Source organism: Cupressus sempervirens, chromosome 5 (genome assembly GCF_028749045.1).
Source record: "Cupressus sempervirens isolate cs-2001-9-10 chromosome 5, ASM2874904v1, whole genome shotgun sequence".
NCBI lineage: Eukaryota > Viridiplantae > Streptophyta > Pinopsida > Cupressales > Cupressaceae > Cupressus > Cupressus sempervirens.
Window position 1 is genome coordinate 983,532,354 of NC_143122.1, and position 18,678 is coordinate 983,551,031.

Genomic DNA, 18,678 nt, shown 5'->3' on the forward strand with positions numbered 1-18,678 from the left:
ACTCCATGAAGCTCATCCAGTAACTTGTAAATGTGGGGAATCGGATACTTGTTTTTAATGGTTCTCTTATTAAGGGCACAGTAACCAATACACATTCGAAGGGTGCCATCCTTCTTCTTAACCAACACTACTAAAAGAGGGCTGGAACTGGGCCTGATATGTCCCATATCTAAAAGATGCTTAATCGTCTCCTCTATTTCTTCCTTGTAATGCCTGGGGTGACGATAAGGAGTGGTAATGACGGGTTTGGCATCCTCCTCTAGCTCAATGATGTGCTCAAACCCTCTATCTAGTCGAATGCCTAGGGATAAATCCTCAAATACCCTCTCGTGCTTGTCTAGCACCGTCTAAATGTCACAATGGTACTACTGTCCTATATCCTGTGTCTCCTTTGAAGAGATGAAACACTGTGTCGCCCATTCAATGTCATCGTGCCTCAAAATGGCTTCCATCCTATGAGATGTTATCAACCTAGGTCCACTATCTGGTATGGCTTTTAGGACTCCCAACCAATCACCCTGTGAGAATTCCAACTGCATGGTGTTGTGATCAAATTTGTACCTGCGGAGAGTCCTTAGCCACTGTCTACCTAGAATGGCATCCAACCCATCCAAATCAACAACATAGAAATCAATGGCTAAAAGGTGATCATCAAACTGTATCTAAAGACTGGATACTTTCTCGGTGCAACTCAAAACCTCACCACCTACTACCTTTACTTCAAACTCGGGTATGCCAATTGTCTGCAATCCTCTCTTAGATACCATTTGTGTGCCGATGAAATTATGGAATGCTCCTGTATCCAAAAGACAAACAATGTATTGTCCCCTAACAACATCCTTCACCCTGAAAGGATGACATGTTGGATTGCTAGAAAGAGTGGCTATAACAAGAGGCTATTCTGTAGTGACCTTCTTCTTCTTATCTTTAAAGGGATGCTTGTCAACTTCTTCCTCCTCACTATCCTCAAAATCATTACCTTCTTGTTGCTCTCCTTCATCCTCTGAAAGGACCTCAACATAGTGAATCTTGCCTCTACGAAGGCATCTGTGATCGGGAGTCCAAGGTTCCTTGCAAGTGAAGCACAATTTCTTCCTCCTACGTTCATTGTGTGTCTCAAAATCCAATCTAGGAGAATTTGGTTTGTGCTGGTTTTTGTTCCCTTGGGATGATGTAGACCCTCTATAGGTTTTCTTCGAAGGCTACAGTAGTGAAGAAGGTGAATCCAAATCATGGGCTATCTTAAGTCGCATCATCTAAGGTGTTTGACTTAAGGACCTTAACCAAACCCCTAAATCTGTCCTGTAACCCCTCTATGAACATCACCTTACACTGCTCTGTCATATCCAGTACCATCACTAAAATACGCTAGAACTCATCAATGAAATTATCCAAGGACCCACTCTGTCGTAACTGAGCCAAATCCCTGTAATAAACTTCAATATCTTTCTTGTCAAAACAAGTAATCAGCTTGGAGCTGAAAGTCTCATATGAAGTAATGAGGTCATGATCCTGGGTGACTAAACCATGATGCCACCAATCATACGCTGCTCCCTCAAGGTGCATTGTGACAAATCTAATGGCTTCCACATCTGCCATGGGTTTGAGTGTCAAATAGGTATCAAGCTTGTAAATCCAAATTCTAGCAGATGTCTTGTTGCTGCCATCAAAAGTAGGAAGAGTTAACTTGTCATAGCATGTTTTAAGCCCCTGTTTGGTGCTCTAGGTCTCCTATCATGTTGTTGTCTATCAGCCTCCCTTTCTTGATTTAAGTACTAGACAATGTCAAATTTTGTTTAATAGGATCGAGAAACAAATCTCATTCATCGTACAATGCCATAACGTCATTCGGTAGTAAATTTGGTGTTGCTGGGGGGGCTACCTCTTCTTCTACATTAAACACTGGCATTAAAGGCCTGTCAATGTTACACAATTCCAAAAATGGCCCATTAATCACCGAAATCGCCAATTTGGCGATAAGATTCATGACTCTCGATTTTTTTTGAATTAGAAATCACTGTTGGCGATTTTTTCATGTGAATCGCCCGAATCGCCAACATCGGCGATTCATGGCATAAACCGCCAAAATCGCCATCGGATATCACCAAAAATCAACCGCGGCAGCAAGCATGAAAAGTTGGACTTAAAAAAAAACACATGTTTTATTTGTTTTCTAATTTGTCTTTCTTCTTTGTTATAACCCTAAAGAGCCTTCTATTTGTTTAGCATGAGTAGAAGAGAGGAAGAGTGAAAGAGAAAAAGAGAAAAGAAAATCCATAGGTTTCCAACCGGCAAGAAGGAAGAGCACCAAAGAGATAAGAAGTCCATCTAGGGAGGCCATAAATTGCATTGGGAGTATTAAGGAGTCAATATCAACACTCCTCAACTCATTTGCAAGAGGTAAGTGCTGGTTTTTTTTTTTGCATGTTAGTGTATTATGCATTTTTTGTTAAATTTTTTTAGTTTTCATTTGCAAATCTTGAATGTTTTTTATTTTTTCTAAATTGCAAACTAGGGTTTGTTGTTTTGTAGCTTTTGTTTATTAGTTGCAAACTTTGATATTTTACATAAATTTTGTTATTGCAGCAGCCCTTTGCTTTCATTTTCCAATTTCCACAATGGGTAAAAAAGATGAATGCTGGAAATATAATGAAGAGTTTCCTAGAAGAACCAAATATCAAACAAAATGTATATTTTGTAAAGAAAAAATAAATTCCGAAGGTATCTATAAATTGAAATACCACATTGCTGGCATACCTGGCCATGATGTCACAGTTTGCACTCATCAAACTGCTGAGGCAAAACGCACTTGTTTAGTGGCATTAGAAAAAATTGAACAAGACAAGTTGAATAGGAAAATGCAACTTGAAGGGTTAAGAGGTATTGGATCCTGTGCTACCGCATCCGTAGCCGCATCTACATCTGCATCTGCATTAGCTTCTGCATCCGTAGGTTGTGTTGGAGAGGGTTCTTCCAGGCCTCCTTTTCGTCCTAGTTCTAGTGCTCATGCGAGTGTTAGTGGTAGTCGGTCTTATACTGAGATAAAGTCCAACACCAACCTATTGCAGCTTAGAGTGCGGAAAAACAGAATGGATGGTTACTTTGTGCCCCGCACAACTCCTGGCTTCCAACCCATGCTTGAGGGCATGGGTTTGAACAAGGAGATTCATAATGCTGCCAAAAAAGAGATTTGCAAAGTTTGGTACTTTTGCAACATTCCATTTATTGCAGCCAGGTAATTGATTCTTTTTTCTTTGTTTTCTTTAAAGTTAAAAGTAAAACTTTAATTATATCTACTTGTTTTATGATTTGAATTTTTGACATCTAAATTTCTAATCAATATCATTATCTATTTGTGATAGGGCTCCTTATTGGCAGAACATGATAGATGCAGTTGTTATTTGTGGTCCAGGGTTTAAAGCCCCAACTGAGGCTAAGTTGAGTGGATACCTCTTGGATGAAATGGTTGAGGATATGAGGCATGAGCTTGAGGAAAACCGAAAGGAGTGGATTGAAAAGGGTTGCACCATCATGACTGATGGTTGGACAGATAGGAGGGGAAGAACACTCCTCAATTTTCTTGTATCCTGTGGAGGTGATTGATCATTCTACTTTCCTACATACATAATTTTGAATCGTGATTGACTATTTCAAATTTTGATTTGTTGATTGCTAATTATAATTCGTTGTTTTGTTACTTGTAGGATATACCATGTTCCTCAAATCCATTGATGCTTCTGCTCATGTAAAAAACGCCACATACTTATGTGAGGTTATTGAGGAAGTCATAGCAGAGGTGGGGGAACAACATGTGGTGCAAATGGTGATGGATAATGCAGCAAGTTATGTTGTTGTAGGTGAACTTTTAACTTTTCAAGTTTTGAAAATAAATTTATTTGAATTTTGAACTTTTTTCTAATTCTAACTTGAAATTTCTAAGTTTCCTAAGTTCTAACATGTTTGAAATTTGAATTTCTAATTCTAATTAACTTAAAATTGTTGTAGGTAAACTTTTGATGGAGAGGCACCCCACCATATTTTGGTCCCCTTGTGTGGCACACTGCATTGACCTCATGTTGGAGGAAATTGGCAAACTTGAGTGGGACAAGTCATGTGTGGAAAGGGCAAAAAACATATGCAAGTTTATTTATAATCATTCATTTCTCCTTAGCACAATGAGGAAGTAAATAGGAGACAAAGACTTAGCTCACCCAGGGATCACAAGGTTTGCCTCGAATTTCATCACCTTGCAGTCCTTGTTGACATCAAGGGATGATTTGAGGAGCATGTTTGTTGGGCGGGAGTGAATTTCATCTTCCTATGTTGCGACCACTGCAGGGATAGATGTGGTGGATTGCATATTTGATGATGGTTTTTGGAAACTTGCTAGAGAAATCCTTAAGGTAAATTTATTGCAATTTAACATTTAATATTTTACAATTTACTATGCTAATTGTTTAATAATTTAGTTTTACCTTAAGTTATATTATTGAATTACTCTATATTTAAGTTTTGACTCAAATTTTTGTTTTACTTTATATGTAGGCCACTGAGCCCTTGTATCTCTCCTACGAACTGCTGATGTGGAGAAGCCCTCTATGGGCTACATATATGAGGGCATGGATAGGGCCAAGGAGGCCATTAGAGCCCAGTATGCAGGAGTGCAGGAGAAGTATGCCCCTATTTGGGACATCATTGATAAGAGATGGCAGAATCAGCTCCACAGACCCATCCATGCAGCAGCTTACTTTTTGAATCCGGCATTTCGTTTCCGTCCTGACTTCAAGGCGGATAAGGAGGTTCTCACCGAATTATATACAGTGATCCAAAGGTTGAGTACTAATGAGGATAGCAGTGCTGCAATTATTGAGCTTGATAAGTTCAATAATAAAGAAGGGCCATTTTTCTCTAGCAAGATGGCCATAGATGCTCGGGAAACAATACAGCCATGTAAAAATTAAATAATATATTCAATGTTCATGAATCTAGATTCTAAACTTAAAGTTGATTATGTAATTTAAATTTTAGAGTTAACTTGTAATTTGTAATTTGTAAATGAGACTAATCGTTTTTATTTTCCCTTATTTCAAATAGATGGTGGCAAATGTTTGGTGCCACAACTCCAAATCTTCAAAAAATTGCCATCCGTATTTTGAGTCAACCAAGCAGCGCTTCTGGATGTGAGTGCAGTTGGTCCATGTTTGAGCACATCCACTCAAAGAGGAGAAACAGGTTGACAGTGCAGATGTTGAATGATCTTGTCTTTGTTCATTACAACCTCCGTCTTAGGATCAGACAGATTTTGGGCACTGACTCCTCTCCGATCATTCTAGAGGAGATTGATCCAAAATTAAAGTGGCTCACAGAGATTGTGGATCCATTCTTCACTGAGGAAGACTGTGTGTGGGTTGACCAGGTGGATATAGAGGCTGAGGCAGCTAGAGCACGTTCTTCAGGCATTGGTAGACGCACGCGCACGCACAGACACAGGCCCTAACGACGTTCGTGAGCCCATCTTACATGCGGAAGATATGGCTCGACAATCCTCTAGGACCTACATTAGACGCCTTGCTACTAGGCAGACTAAATACTTAGAGGCTGAGGCTGAGGCTGCAGCCAAGCTTGAGGATAATATTGAGGATGATGATGACTATGAGCCTGAGGCTTGAGCTGGAGCCTTGCTTTTATATTTTGTTTATAAATATTGATACTGAATCATTGATAGACATACGTTTCAAACTTTCATGGATCTTCATCTTAGATCCATACATACATTTATGATTTGATCTCTTATGGATCATCTTACATACATTCTATGATTTAAATCATTATGATCATTTGATTTCTATTTACTTCAGCTAGCCTACAATTTACATTTTAGATAACATAGTTACGTATGTGATGGATTCTATGTTCCAAACTTCCATGTTTATGTATGTTAAATTTTTACTTCTATTTGATGATGTTATAGTGTGTTTAAGTTATATTCAGTAAAAGGTGCATGAAATAAGTTTTAAATTGTTAAAATAATTTAAATTTAAAGGGTATTTTCAAATTTTCCGATTCATCGCCAATTCATTGCGGATTCACGATTCGATTCGGCCTTGCCGATTCCGATCCAATTCTGATTCACGTTACTTTGGTGTTACGTGTGGGAGCTCTAACCGCTCGAGGTGATCCAACGAAACTATGTCCTCCATCGTGTTGGCTCGGGGCTCTCCTATTAACCGGAGCTAACTGCTGCATATTAATTGCAAGTTGTTGAAGTGCATTAGCTATGTTATTTTGCCCATCTCTAATAGCCCGCAATGTTTCCCGAACTTCCCTGTCCTGTTCAACTTCAAGATGTGCCAGTTGAATGTTGTTTACCAGATCTGCCTGTTCTAAATGATCAACCTATTTAGTAATATCAGTTTGTTCACCTGTTCCAAATATTACTTCCTCATCCACTGAAAAACTATCTTCAATCTGAGTGTGATCTGAAGAACCTGCTTGTTCCGGTTGTAGATGACTGAATTTATACTGTCTTTTACTCATTCCTGGCTGTCATTTGGATAAAACCAGACTGCAAAAATTTTGTTATTTCCCACAAGATGGCAGGTCTTGTGGCTCTAATACCACTGTAATAAGCTTCACAAGTTCTACCTAATGTCTTATGAACTAGTTTTTAGGTTTTTCGTCAAACAGTTCTCATGAAATCCAATCCTTGAATAAGTTGTTACTGATATGTAACTGGGGTAACTATTAATCAGAGATATTATGCAGGAGGTTACTCATACAGCAAGAAGACTAAGTTCTTCACACAAATTTCTGAATGGAGTTCAATTCATTAATACTGCAAATAAGGGTGGAGATATACAATCATCTTTATTACCATATTCTAATGACGGTAATTTGCATACGTACAGAATTTAGGAATGAATATTCAGACAACATACAGTCTTAAGCTTTAGCCCGTGTCAACTGTGAGACTGGTGCAACTTCAGAATGGCTTCCAAAGCTCCCATTTGGTTTCCAAATGCCAACTGCAACCAAAACCAAAACTGGCCCTGACTGCACTGCTGGTTAATCTTTTATATCTGCATTCCCGTGGCAGGAGTATCAACGTATGACTGGGCGGAAATGGTGACTACCCAACACTGGCGGCTATACATATCCTGACCTCCAACGTAATGCATTTCCTTTCTTGATACAGTGACCTCCAGAAGTGTGCTCGCTGTTATCCCTTTCCAACCTGCCTGTAGGTGATTTCCTCATGCATGGGTGTGGATGTCTGCTTAACCCAACTGCTATTTCCATGTGAATCTACTATGGTTTAACTGTGATAAAACTCTGCCATAAACTGACTATACTGAAGGGCAGTGCTTCACGTGAACATTACCTTGTTGTGTGTAGGGAACTTGCTTCACACCTTTTGCTGTCCAACTCCCACACTGCTGATTGACGTCCCAGCATTGATATCCTTTTGAAACTATTACTTCCCAAAAAACCTTAACTTCAATAACCCACAATATGAAGTCAGGTTTGAGTCCAACTCCACATTAATTAATTTCCTCAAGGGTTTTCATCCCCAAGAAAGATAGCCAAGTCACATTTAAGTAACTTTTGAATTTGATTCATAATATAAGCTCCTCGCATGTTCAAATCCCAAGATAGGTCCCTTATTTATAACCTCGAAGTGAGGGAAAAGCATTGGGATAAGAGATGTGAGATTAAACTCAAATTTTGTCCTGTAGTCACTTAAGTCACCTAATAAAGTAAATGACTTTTTAAAAATGACTTTTTAAAACATAAAGTGACTTATTAAAGTACTTTCAATACATTAGTGACAACATAAGATTAATCTCCCTTGTGACTGGCAGGTATCCTGACTGGTGAAGCCGTTAATCTATCTGGATGTGGAGATAGATTAACCCGGCGCCATAGAACTAGCGTGGGAGAGGGGACATTGCACAATTCTATTACTAAATAGTTCTTGAGCAATTCATGGTTTACTTCATGTCACCAAATCTAAAATGCACAATAAAACTCTTTACATATGTGCTGCATCCCTGACACAAAAAAGATGCACCTATGCAAAAGGACTCCCATCTATCAAGATACATTCCATTAAACACAAGGAAATACAAAGATCTGTCATGCGTACCAGTATGAACGAGGATTTCTTCCCTCAATGCAAATTACAAGTGTCACAGCCATTTCCATTATAGATTGCCAAAATTGTTCACTGCCAGGTATACTCCGGCAAGAAGCATCAAGAATTGCATCCTTGTACCATCCAAGCTCAGTTGAATTTAGATTCTTTGCTAGATGTACAAAAGAACTCATTGCTTGTACCTGATATACACAACAAAAATAACATACAGAAAACATTCAATCTCTAGATGAATATCTGGGAGCTTATTTCCTAAATGAATAGTTGTATGATGTATCCAAGCGATTACATTATAGTATTAAGATATTAGACATACACGTGTTAAAGAGTTTCACATTAACCTTCAAACATTTTCTGTATGGTAAAGATTATGGTGATTGTACGTAGTAATAATCAGTTAATGAGACTCTGCGTTGTATCTTGTCAAGTTGCAACAGTTAGAAATTCTACAAAGCATAAAACCCAAAACTATTCAAGCTAATTAAAATTAACATGACAATAGCAATCTCTACCATAGATAAAACTAGCTTCTCTACTACAGTAGCAACCATTGAAAAAGGAAGGTCAACAGCAATATGTATTAGAACTTACAATGATGTTCTAGGTCTGTTTTAATAATACAATAACACAATGAAACCAAATATACAAATCAGCATTATTGAGTATTCAATCAATATGTCAAGGCAGTTTTAACAAACTGGATATGACTTTTAGAATATCAAAAGCACAAGTGCATCTCTTTACAGTGTGGGCTTTTCTACGTGTCACAGTCTAAGTCTCTCAGTAAATAAACGATTGTATTTGAACCATCATTTGGTGGGGTTGCCCACATATTCACTTCTTACACACTCGATTATAGTGAATACTTGTTTCAATGGAACTGCAATTCAATGGAACTGCAATTCATCGTGAATCTGTGATCACTAATAGGTTTCTATTCTGAACCAGACAACTCAAAGCATTACTATTATTGTATGAAATCATAAATTATAGAAAAGAAAGTGTCTCACACGGAGATATACAAAGAGTATAAGAACAGATGAACAACAAATATAAGGAGAAATGTAGTTCTTGCATCATTCACTACACTTCATTGTATGTAGACAAATCTGAATGTATTTGGACATTTCTGTAAGAATATGGCTCTGATATCATGTAAGAATTTGCCCAAGGCAATGAATGCAATGCCAAGATCTAGAAGCTCAAGAGATAGCACAAGAGAGATAGGCAAAATGATGATCAATTGATTATGTCAATAATGATCAAGAGTACAAATGCTCAATAGTCTATTGATATTCAGATGAATACATGATAGATGCGCATGAATATATAGGCAATGCATAGATGTGCATGATTATATAGGCAATGCATGATAACTAAGAGTGATGATAGCAATAAGCTATCAACTATACAAGGTGTAATCACGTGTCCACTAAAGATGGATCATCCTCCATTGTGCAATAAAGTATGTGAAACAATGAGGGGATGATAAAGTGATAAGAACACAAAAGGTGGAGCTCACAAACATCAAGGTGTGAGACAACAACTATGTGCAAGTAGATTTCTCCTACACCATGTGCTCAAATAGAATGCAAACTCCTAGGTGTCTACATGACAACTGCTATGCAAATGCATTAGCCTAAGTATACTTAGGTAAAGTGTAATTAGTATAACTTAATTACACTAACACCCCCTGTTAAGTGCAATTTAGGGGAATTCACTTAAGCTTACAAAAGCTAGATGACAATGCAAGATGGGTCCCGACTACTAGGCCATGCTAACTACGAGTGCAAAGGATATGCAATGCAATCTCTCATAAAGCGGAGAGAAAGAAAATCCCATGGGAAAAACCCTCCCCCAAAAAGAGAGATGAAAATGAAAAGTAAGATGCATGCATGGATGGAGTAATGAAGACCCCCCTATTATAACATACATCATGCATATATAATACAAAATCCCTCCATAAGAAGGAAACAAGGAGAAATGGTATCCTCCCCATAATGAATAATTTCTTGCAATTATGGTTAGTGCTTGAAGACAAAATGTGGTCCAACATTTGCAAACAACATTTCTCCCTTAAGGAAGAAGATACACCAAGTACAAGTGCAAGAATGCTTCCCATTGTGGATTAGAAGAAAGAAGGGGAATCCATATGAAGTATGAAATCTCTGAAGTTTGTTGATGTGTCGCCATGCCCTTGGTTGATGAAGATACCACGAACCAATCAAGATCAAACCCAATAGAAGAAGGTGACAACCAAGGAACCAATCGTAACACATCAATGCAGGAATGTAGATCAAACTCCAAAGATAAAGATGTCGCCTCAAAAGAACTGAGAAGAGAAGCAATCAAGCCCCCCCCCCAATTTAGCTTCTACACCCATGAAAAATGCTCTCGGATCAATGTAGAAGTTGCACCAAGAAAACTAAATGATGTTCTTATCTTTAGGAAGAAATGGTGCCATAGGTTGTATCAAAGAAGCCTCCCCAATCAGTAGGAAGAATCCTCAAGATGTAGGATGTAACGGGAAACTGAATAGTAATCTCCAACATGAGTATGAACAACCATGCAATGTGATATCTCAAGTGAAGTTTCAGACTCGTGAAAACCAATCTCGAAAAACTCAAATGTCTTCTCTGAAATGAAAAAGACCTCCAAATGTTGTAAGAAAGTATCCACGATCATGTTAAACTCGAAAGAAGGATCAAGTGGAGAACCATGAGGGTAAGAGTGTTCCTTGGCAACAACTAAAGAAGGATTATCCTTAACAAAGAGAAGATGAATATCATCAATGATATATCCCAAATCCTCAATGTAGGACTCCACAAACAAATTTGCAATGTCTGTTAAGAAGTCATCCCAAGGAGTTGGAACTAGAAGACAAGGAATATCGTACTGCCCTAAATCACCTAAATCCATATCTTTGTGAATGCAATTATCATCTTGAACAACAGTAGATGTAACCTCAACTAGAGAAGTAAGAGTTGCAACTGGGGGCTTTGAACGGATTAGGAATAGAGGAACACTTGGATCTCAAGGTTTTTCCCAAAGAAAGGTCCATATTTCAGGAATGGTCTCAATCTAATCTTTATTGAGTGAAAGGAGAATATCTCATCAAGATGCCAATGGATAACATTGAGAACTTTTGTCCAAGAGTCCCAATCAAAAGGACTTGTAGGTCTATGCTCATACAAGTAGGGCAATAGATTTTTCTCACTAAGATAAGCAATAACTAATTCACTCCATTTCTTAAAGCTCCCTCTTGTCAAATTAATTATATCATCCTCATCCATGAGATCAACTAATCAATGCATTCCCAAAATGCAATGAAATAAAAGTTGGCAAGTTATATGCAGTGTGAGTACAATTGCCTTTTGATTCTGATTATTACAACAGCAATTATGAAGCAATAAAAGACTCAATACAACAAGAACACAAGATCTTTAAAGTACAAGCACCCAATAGGCCAAAATAGACCAAATGTTGAAAGTGAAGTTTTCATCCAAATAAGCCTATTCTATGATAGCAAATCTGAACTGCTTTCTAAAATTATGCACTTTCAAAAAAAAAAAACACCGAAAATGTGTCTGTATGAGCCCGAACAAGGCCTTTGAAGTTGCAAAATCAAGGATTGGATAGGTAAAATCGCCAAAATCTGCACCTTTTGGAAGTTTTGTCCACCAAAATTAGAAAATAACTGCACTACAGGAAAATTCAGGGAATTTAGGCCAAAATCAAAAAAAATGCACCAAAATTGGAGTATGTATGACCAAATTATGGCTGCTTGAAAATGGACCACAAAACTGAAACTACAAATGGTTAGGGGGTAAAGAATTCAAAGTATGATGACGTCAACAAAGGAGGAGACAATCAAACAGTCGTCACAGCAAAAATAAAATGCCCTTGTTTGACAGTCAAGGCATCATCAATTTTACCATGTCATGTTAAACTTCGTGGCAAAAGAAGAACCAATCACTGGAAACTGGACTACTGACTAGGCACTAATGATTACTAGGCGCAGAGCTAACTGGACACAGTGTAATTTCGTTTGGCAGTCCCTGTTTTGCTAGGAGATCGGGTGACTATACTTTTACCATGATGCACTATTAATACATGTGTCTGATCTACACAGTTTAATGATGACCTCGGCTCAAAGAGGATTGGAACCCGCATAGCCTAGATCTCTATTGGTAGCGACCTTTCTATGTCATGACTTGAGAATGTGAGGACCTTTGAGCTCCGACTACGGAAATGGGATCTATTAGCATACAATGTGAGTCCAGGTTGGAGCGCAGTGGTCGAGCTTAGAGCTCAAAACTCAACAAGCTGCACAGTGAAAAGATGTTGGAAATCGGGTTGGCAAGTCTACGTTGGAAGCGTGGAAATTAGGGGATTGGAAGAATTCTTAGTTGGCTCCAATGTCTTGATTGAGAATGCAATTGTCTCTACCCATGATCAAGGTGTGTTGCGATGTCTCCAATCAGAGATTAGCTCAAATTCTACCAAGTCAATGTTTGCTATGCCAATGCAGATCGATCTACCAAGACTGTGAGATGGGATTGAATGTTGTCGATGCCTCTGTCCAAAATGCTTGATGTCGGCAATCAAATCGGATCGAAATGAGCTTGAACATGATCCCAAGTTGGATAAATGGTGGTTTTTTGTTGTGTATTTTGTGCTCGTTGGGGGTCACCCAAGATGGAACAAGTCAAATCACCTGAGTTGTGACGATTGTATGAGCCCGTGTGTGTTGGGTATCTCAGATCGGAGAGCTTGGGCTGCAAAATTGGTGTTTAAAGAATCTCCCAAAATATATTTCAAAGAACTGCACTGGGTATTAGACCGCAACCTTGTTCACTTGATGTGTTTTGGGACTTCGAATTCTAGTTAGGCAGTCTCCATACAGCCTAAACAAATAATAATAATTGTACCTACAATGCTATCCGACAAGATGGGCTGATATGGCCAAACAAATTTTGCCTGAAATTTGCAGAATAAAAAAATTGATGGAAAACAATGTGCAAATCTTTAAAAATTTGAAAATAGATTTTTTGAATAAAAAAATAGATCCGTACCGTCAATTGCAGATCGGACTGCCCAAGCCTAATTTCCAAAAAACATTTGCCTCAAATTTGACTTTTGCCTAATATAGGCTAATTTATAATCAAAATTCACCAAAATGACCACCTGGATGCAACGGTAAGGTTTGATCTTGCTCTAGACACTCCCACAAAAATGTTGATCCCAATTCTGTGTAGTAAGCCCTACCAATTATGACCTTGACAACTCCAATTTTTCCTTATTATTCAATCGTTTGACATTTCATCAACTTGGGAAGCAACCTATTACCACTGAAAAATTATTTGGATCCAATTCTACTGACTATGCTGAAAGACTGCAAATAAATACACCTTTTTTTGCTTGTGTTACTACTTTGGATTTTTTTAATATAAATATAGGAAAAGAAATTACAAAGATGGATATTGACGAAGTACTAACCAATCCATAAATTAAAGATTTTATTGCAATTTCATCATAGGAAACCAATAAACATTCCTCGGTGAATTACAAAGTCTCTTTGCATCAAACAATAACAATTTGCACATTGTAACTCAAAACTTGTATTTGTCTAACCATCCAATTGTAGATGGAAATGCAACATCTTCCAAACTAATCGCCATAGTGTGCCAACCCAAAGCTATGAAAGTTTGTAGTATCAGTAAATACGGTCCACCAAATGCAAGGCTAGTAGCTTCTGCATAGACCCCCTAAAGCATATTGCAGGGCCTCTAAATACAATCACAACCTCCAATTTATGAACGCACCTCTAAGAATTGTTTGCATGCCCCTAACAAGTTAACACAAAACTCTGGAAAAAAAATTGCAGGTCTACAAAATCAAACGCCACCCCTTTTTTCATTGCAAACAACCATACATAGTAACAACAGCTTCAAAAAGGTAAGCTGATTCTAAATCTGATATCGCAAGTACTTGTAGTAGACAATATGTGAAACATCCTCCAACATTGATCTGCAGAATTCAACCAGATCCCTTACCCAATTAGACTTCTCAGTTTGCAATTGAATTTCAAACCACTCCTAGCACAATCATTGACTTCTTAGCAACAATATCAACAAGAGATCACAATAATTCTCAACTCAATTAATTCTCCCTGCCACACTAAACAAAGTAAGGGAGATACAACAAATTCTAAGAATTAATTCACAATCCCTCAGCTATGAATTACAATGCACTTCTCAATTCCAAACCCTTATACTTCAACAAGGGCATAGAAATCATCAACCTCAGAAATCCTCACAAGCAACAAAAGCATTTCGACAATTGGATGTTTTTTTCTTCAAAATGGGCTCATATTTATAACCCCCAAATGGCACTTAGTTTTCCAAACACAATTTCACTTAAGAAGCTTCAACAAAAAATCATTTTATAACATCAAATATAATAGTGTCATTATAATAATGTAACTTTAACAACTAATTCATAAATATGAACCCAACCAATTAAAAGCTCCTTCTGATGTAGGTGATGACCAACTGCCAGCGCCACCAACAACACTGCCAAATATGGCAACTCTCCAAATTTGACTTACTACAAATAGTAAGTCCTCAACCAAGACCGTCAAATCACACTACCAGCTCCCGAGGGTCACTATGCTGAACTAACTTAATCATTGGCAGAGATGCGCCAAAAATGGGGACATTATAATCCTCCCTCCCCATGACTGCTTGTCCTCGAGCAATCTGACAACGCATTGAAACCTCCACCAAGATCCCATATGAAGAAGCACGGGACATCCCAGTCCTTACTAACCAGCTCCTATAACATCAACAGCAATACAACTTACTGAACGTGCCAAAATCAAACTTGACTGTAGATGTTGCAAGAGTGAACATCTCATAGGGAAGCAATTCGGTAAGCTAACAAAGCTTGTTTCCCCAAACTGCACAAAGTGAGTTGTAAAACACACTATCTGACACATGCACACCCAAACTATGCACTGGGAAAGGATCATGCAAATGAGAGTCAAAAGAAAAACCATATGTACTCAGCATCATGTACGCATCCCAAAACTCCGCTACGAACCCTGTTTGAAATTTTGATGTGCTAGAAAGATCCCAAATACCAAACTCAACTTCACCACTAACCCCAACAAAAGATGTAGCTATAGGAGAACTAGGCTTCTATCAACAAATACACTTGTCCCAACAATACCTGTTACTACAATGGATGTAGCCACATCCTCATCATAATCTATAGATATAGTAAGATAACTAACTACTGCAATAGAAAACTAAATTGTGTCTACAAATGGTGAAAACTAGGCCTAGTTCCACTCAAATAAGTGATCAACATCAACCTCAAAAAATGGATTGTCGTAAGACAATGCCGAGTCCATCTCAAACAAAGGATTGTCCCTAAAGTGAATCTAAAGATATGTATTATAACATGATATTGTCTCTACATCACTCACCTCAAAATCGATAACCTGTGTACTATCAGCAATGCACACCTGAACATCTAAGGTACTGCTGCTAAGTACCTCATTGGATGGCTCATCTATCATGTAAGTGTTGGCATTATATTGTATTTGTCATTAGTGACAACACTTACTCGATTCTAAATGATTATCGAGTTCATCACTCAGTCTACAATGTATATCGAGCATTCAGTGCTTACCTTGTAGGTTCATCACTTAAGTAGTTCATACCGAGCATTCCTGAAGCTACCAAGTGAGTGTGCAGTCAAGCAGTTCATACCGAGCATTCATGAAGCTACCGAGTGGGTGTGAAGCCCAGTAGTATCTACTGAGCATACAGTGTTCAACGAGCTTCATAGTGTTAACCGAGTGATGGAAGTCTAGTGTTTACCGAGTAATGAAAGTATAGTGCTTACCGAGTGAAAGCAAGGTAAACAAAGGATTCAGTTTTTACCGAGTGATACTATATCTACCGAGTATCCAATGGTTACCGAGTTCCAAGCTACGTTGTGTGATTACTATGGACCAAGCTTCTACTTTTACCGAGTGCATGACGATGCCAAGTAATGCAGTGGATGCCGAGTATCAGAAGGTTACTAAGTCAGCTTGAAGAACCCGAGTTTTCTACTATTTGGCCAACTCAGTAATATTTTGTTCACTTGTGTTTTAGCAGACTTTGCAATTGTAATTATTACAATGTTATATATGTAATGTATTATATCATTTACAATGTATGCATGAGAGTATCAAGATAGACATGTAATATTTTGAGAAGAATGAAAGCGAATCAGCAGTAGAGCAGAGTATTCAGCAAGGTCTACAAGGAACAGTAAAGATTCATCAGTCACAAGACGTGATCTATACTTCAAGGATCTAATTAGCAATCAAGTTGTAAGTAGATCAACTGTCTCATCCTAACAGGTGAATCAGTTTTGTAAATCCTTTAACAAGGTAGACTTAACAGTCTTTGTATAAATCTCCTAACAGAGTGCATACTTCATTGTATGTTTGTAAATCCTCTAACAAGGTGGACCTAGCAATCCTTTGTGCTCCTAACAGGGCAAATCACCAGAAGTGGTCAATGTAAGCCTTAAAAGGCTAACTTCATACTGCAGTAACGAAGTTTTGTGGGTATCATCCCCACCCCAGTTTTACTTTCTATTTGGAAGGTTTCTGGGTTACCAAATCACTGTGTACATGTGTTATGGAAGTTTGATCCCTCATATATGCAGTAGATTAGATGAATGAATGGTGAATAGTATATATGATTAAAGTGCTGAATTGTTTTAAAGTTTTCAAGTTACTGATTCACCCCTCCCCTCTAAGTAACCTGTCATATCTTGAATATTTCCAACAATTGGTATCAGAGCTTTTGTGGTTCTCAGGATAAAAGTTTGATAGCTTGAGCAAAGATCAAGGACAATGGAGATATTCAGACTTGCCAAAGCTATTGAAAATGAAAAGCTAGATCTGGAAATGGTCATGGCTCAACTCAAAGAAGCAAAGGAGCATCTTTCTCAATCCTTGAAGAGAAGGAAGGAACTTGCAAGACAAATGAATGACCATCAGTATGTTGAAGAAAAGATTGAAGACCTTTTACCATCAAGCAGTTCAGATGAAGCTAATGAGGCAATCAAGGAACTCTTAGCAAAGAATGGTTCTCTGCAGGAAGAAGTAAGAAAGCTTAAAAGAGAACAAGAAATTCAATCAATCAAGCTATGTCAAGTTTTGGAACAGAGAAACAAGACAAATGAAGACTTAGAGACAAGAAATAATCAATCCCCTCAGCATGAAGATCTTATAGATCAACTATCTAATGCAAATGAAGAAATTATGAATTTGAGATCTGAAAATGAAAGCCTGAGGAATGATTTAATCGCTGAAAGACAAATCAATGAAAGCTTACAAAGCGACTTAAGATCTGAAAGACAAATCAATGAAAGTTTGGAAAATGACTTAATCACGGAAAAGCAAGTCAATGAAAGGATAATGAAATCTCAAGCAAACATGACTCAATTAAATCAACAAAGTGAGTAGAATCTTCATAAATAAAAAGGTAAAGCTGGTCTTCGTTATAAAGAAGAAGGTGAAACCTCCAAACAAGGTGCCCAAAGTAATCAAAGACCTACTTGCAATCACTGTGGTAAGTTAGGTCACACATCAAACAAGTGTTGGAGCAATGGAAAAGGTAAATTCAATGGTAAATGCTACAATTGCAGTCAGCATGGTCATAAAGCTAATGAATGCAAGGAGAAACCAAAATTTTAAGGAAATTGTCACAAATGCAAGAAGCATGGTCACAAGGCATTCCAATGCAAATCCAAATCATTCAATCCAGCTGAACAACTTGTTAAAGCAATATTTGGATGGGACTACAATACCTGGTGCAAATGTCATTATTGTGGAGAATATGGACATATAGGTATAAACTGTGCAAGACATCACCTAAGGAAGAAGGACACTACTGTAAGATGCTATACATGCACAAAACTCGGTCATATAGTTAAAAAATGCATGAACATAGGAAGAGTTGAACATGAAAAGAAAACTAAAGCTAATAACATTTGGAAGCAGATGAGGCAACAATGGATTCCTAAATCTACCGAGCAAGATAGTTCAAATGATGGCAATGTCACTCAAGAAGTGAGTGACTCCACCATCTCCAGTTAAGATCCATAAACAAAGATATGGAACTGCATCTTCTAGTGATATCTCAAGCAGTTTCAAAACGAAAGAAAGTAAATGATCCAATCAGTATTTCAGATACAAAGGGTCACAAGAAATCAGGTCATGCCGAGCAAGGTCAGTCTCAGACTCTACCGAGCTAGGTTGAGAGTAACTAAAGTTCTGTTCAATCACCGAGTTGTAAGCACCTACCAAGCAAGTGAATGACACAGCCTATCAAGCACTATGTCATCTCGGCTACCTTCGTACCAAGCATTTATGGCAAAATTTTCGTCAAAAGGGCAAAATTTGATTTCATTCTTCATCGCGATTACAGAGCTAAGAAATTTCCAGCAATTCC

At 37.9% G+C, this 18,678-nt stretch overlaps 1 protein-coding gene across 2 annotated transcripts in view; it reads right to left on the bottom strand.

Moving 5' to 3' along the window:
* The window catches only part of LOC149559224 (uncharacterized protein At2g39910-like), a 133,331-nt gene that overhangs the window by 51,353 nt on the left and 63,300 nt on the right, over positions 1–18,678 (bottom strand). For both annotated transcript variants that reach the window (XM_089833149.1, XM_089833150.1), the window contains one exon: positions 8,147–8,337. In XM_089833149.1, coding sequence (XP_089689275.1) covers positions 8,147–8,337 — 191 coding nt within the window. The remainder of the gene's footprint in view (positions 1–8,146; positions 8,338–18,678) is intronic.